Source organism: Schistocerca piceifrons, chromosome 4, assembly GCF_021461385.2.
Source record: "Schistocerca piceifrons isolate TAMUIC-IGC-003096 chromosome 4, iqSchPice1.1, whole genome shotgun sequence".
NCBI lineage: Eukaryota > Metazoa > Arthropoda > Insecta > Orthoptera > Acrididae > Schistocerca > Schistocerca piceifrons.
The window spans coordinates 489,602,111-489,604,802 of NC_060141.1; the positions used below are offsets into that span (position 1 = coordinate 489,602,111).

At 38.1% G+C, this 2,692-nt stretch overlaps 1 protein-coding gene across 1 annotated transcript; it reads right to left on the reverse strand.

Moving 5' to 3' along the window:
* Positions 1-370: 370 nt before the first annotated feature.
* On the reverse strand, positions 371-1,147 carry LOC124795941 (putative gustatory receptor 2a). Its single transcript, XM_047260022.1, has one exon. The coding sequence runs from the start codon at positions 1,145-1,147 to the stop codon at positions 371-373; it is 777 nt and encodes a 258-aa protein (XP_047115978.1).
* Positions 1,148-2,692: the final 1,545 nt, after the last annotated feature.

Genomic DNA, 2,692 nt, shown 5'->3' on the forward strand with positions numbered 1-2,692 from the left:
CACAAGATTTCTAATTCATTTTCAAGTAGAGGGTCTATAGGAACGTACTATTCAGGTTAAGAAACGAGCTCAAAGCTTGTGCTCCAGAGAACACGAAAATCGTTGTACCAAGAAAGTGGCGTCAGCAAATGGAAAAGTCCAGAAACGTGTCACTCGAAATAACAATTACGTATATAAAAAAGAACTGCTTGATACTTGGATCATGATTCATCATATATCCCCATTTACTCGAATCGAGAGGAATTGGCAGCATGCTTCCGTGTACAACGTCAAAATTCTAAAACGTGGTTTTGGATTCAAAAATATTACATTACAAGAACATTTGTAAAAACGTTGTGATAGTCTGTTTTTCAGTAAAACGTATTCCTTGCTATAATAGCTCCACATTAGTGTCAGCAACAGAGAACTGTATGAGAATAACAAGATAGGTGGTGACAGCTGCCACGACGCTCTTCAGCAACGACAGGTCCAGTGTGAAGAACCCAGCTGCGCTGTAGTGGAGTGTGCTGCGCGCCAGCTGTTCCGCAAACAGCTGCAGCTCTTCCTGAACACCACTGCTAGCAGGCAGCGACAGCATCTGAAGTTTGGTGACCAGCCGCTGTGTGCGTCTCGCCTCCTGAATAACCATCTCGCAGCTGTAGGATATGCCGACGATCCGCCAAACCATCAGGCCAAACCACAGAGACATATGAACTACATTTATTATTCTCTGGTCTCCATGTAGAGCACTGCTTAGATCACGCAAGTTGACAGCAATTCCATACGTTTCGACGACAATACATATAAGACAGGAAGATATTTGCGTCAGATTTTGCACTCCATAAGCACTGTTTACAGTTTTTACGGACTGATCAAGGAGGCAGTACACTTTGCGTAACTTTCTGAGTAACGAGCATCTATCCTGCGTCAATAGCATATCGGTATTGTTTGATGTATTCTGCAGTTGCCTCCTTGAATGTATTTCATCTTCAGGAATTGTTAAGATTTGATGTGGATGAACTCCATGGGTATTATGTTGTAAATCTTCCTTTACTGAAGAAACCTGCAGCGCTTCTGCAATCCTGAAATTGAGGTCATCTTCTGTAGATATACTGAACAACTGCAGTAAATACGTATTCAGTTGTCCAAACCATCTTCTCAACGCCATGTTGAAAATAATGAACTGCAGCACGACGAAATTCGTCAATGAATGTGTGAAAAACAGACGCATTACTGAAGCCAAAGCTAAAGAGTTCCGCATACTCCAAGTAATCCAACTGTACATAAGCGCCCAATATATGTTTAGTGAGGCTGCTGCCCATTTGTGCAGAGGTTTCAAATGCAAGCTTTCTGCGTATGCGATATTATACATGAATGTGTGAATCGAAGCAAGTTTCAAGGAAAAAGCGTCAACCTCTTGTTGTTTCAATCTACAGCTACATATCATGGATATCAAGGCTGTACTTATTGCAGAAAACGTGCTATATAAGTAACAGTAGCTAGTAAATCGATCTGCCGACCAAAATATTTGTCTAAGTTTTAATTTTATGTCATAGACAGTACAGAGGAAGAACATCATGGCAACAGATAAACTGTAAAATTTGGCTTTCCTAGACACCATTACTCGCGTATTCTCTCCACTAATGAAAACGGGAGCACAACCGAATATTTTACTTAAGTACAGAAAAATCCGAATTCCACCAAACAACCCACGTAGTGCATGTATGTCTCGTGACCTCCAAACTGATGCCTACGGAGTGTCAACTCGTGCATACACAAAGCGAAACCCTACTTCAATGTACGTGGAAATTTAAAGCAACATTGATTTATCTATTGTCATTATACCGAAAACAAAGCCTAGGTAATGGTTATGTCCACCGGAAATTAATCTTTTGTCAAGTGTTTGAGACGTTTGCAGCTCAGTAAAGCATTCAATCAACTTCAGAGGAACAATGAAACGGAAAGAGCGACATCAGATTGTCATGCCTAATGTTCGTAGTTGGAAACTGTCATTATTATTATTATTATTATTTTAATTTTGGATGGACATTAACGAAGATAATGTCGCACAGATAATTTGTAGTTGCCTTGGCACAAATAACTCATGAAAAACTTATTTTCATGAATGAAAGAATGATTTAATTAAAATTCGTGAATCTGTCTGTTTTTCTTTCTAGGAAGACATAAAACTCATTCATTACTTTAATGAATGAAGCAGGTATTAGACAAAATAAAATGATTTGTATTAAATATAAGATCATCAGGAAGGTACCACACTAATAATTGAAGAAGTCAGAAAAGCAATTATAACTTTCAAAAATGAAGAAGTCAGTGTGGATGATTTCATAAAAAAGGTACTTCTGTAAAGGTCACTGTAAAAACTTCCGTAAGATCTACAAACCGTTTTGTGAGAAATAGGATGACAAAAAAGATTTCAGAAAAATTGATACCTAAACTAATACATCATCTGCGTAAGAAAAGTAACAAAGAAGGTGTAAAAGACTATAAAGATGTATATCCCCTACCAGTGGTCCATAAAGTAATTCCAAAATTTCTACTTTACAAAACTAAAGAAACTCTCCATCAGTAACCAGCCAAAGGAATGGTAGCTCCTGAATGGAAGAGATTATACAATCTGAAATGTATAGTTCATCAGAGACCACATAGTTATCTGTAGCATTTGTTGATATCAAGAAGGCATTAGAGTTAGAAG

What these genes read in the sequence shown, in the direction of transcription:
- LOC124795941 (XM_047260022.1), bottom strand. Translation starts at nt 1,147, where the DNA reads ATGGCGTTGAGAAGATGGTTTGGACAACTGAATACGTATTTACTGCAG.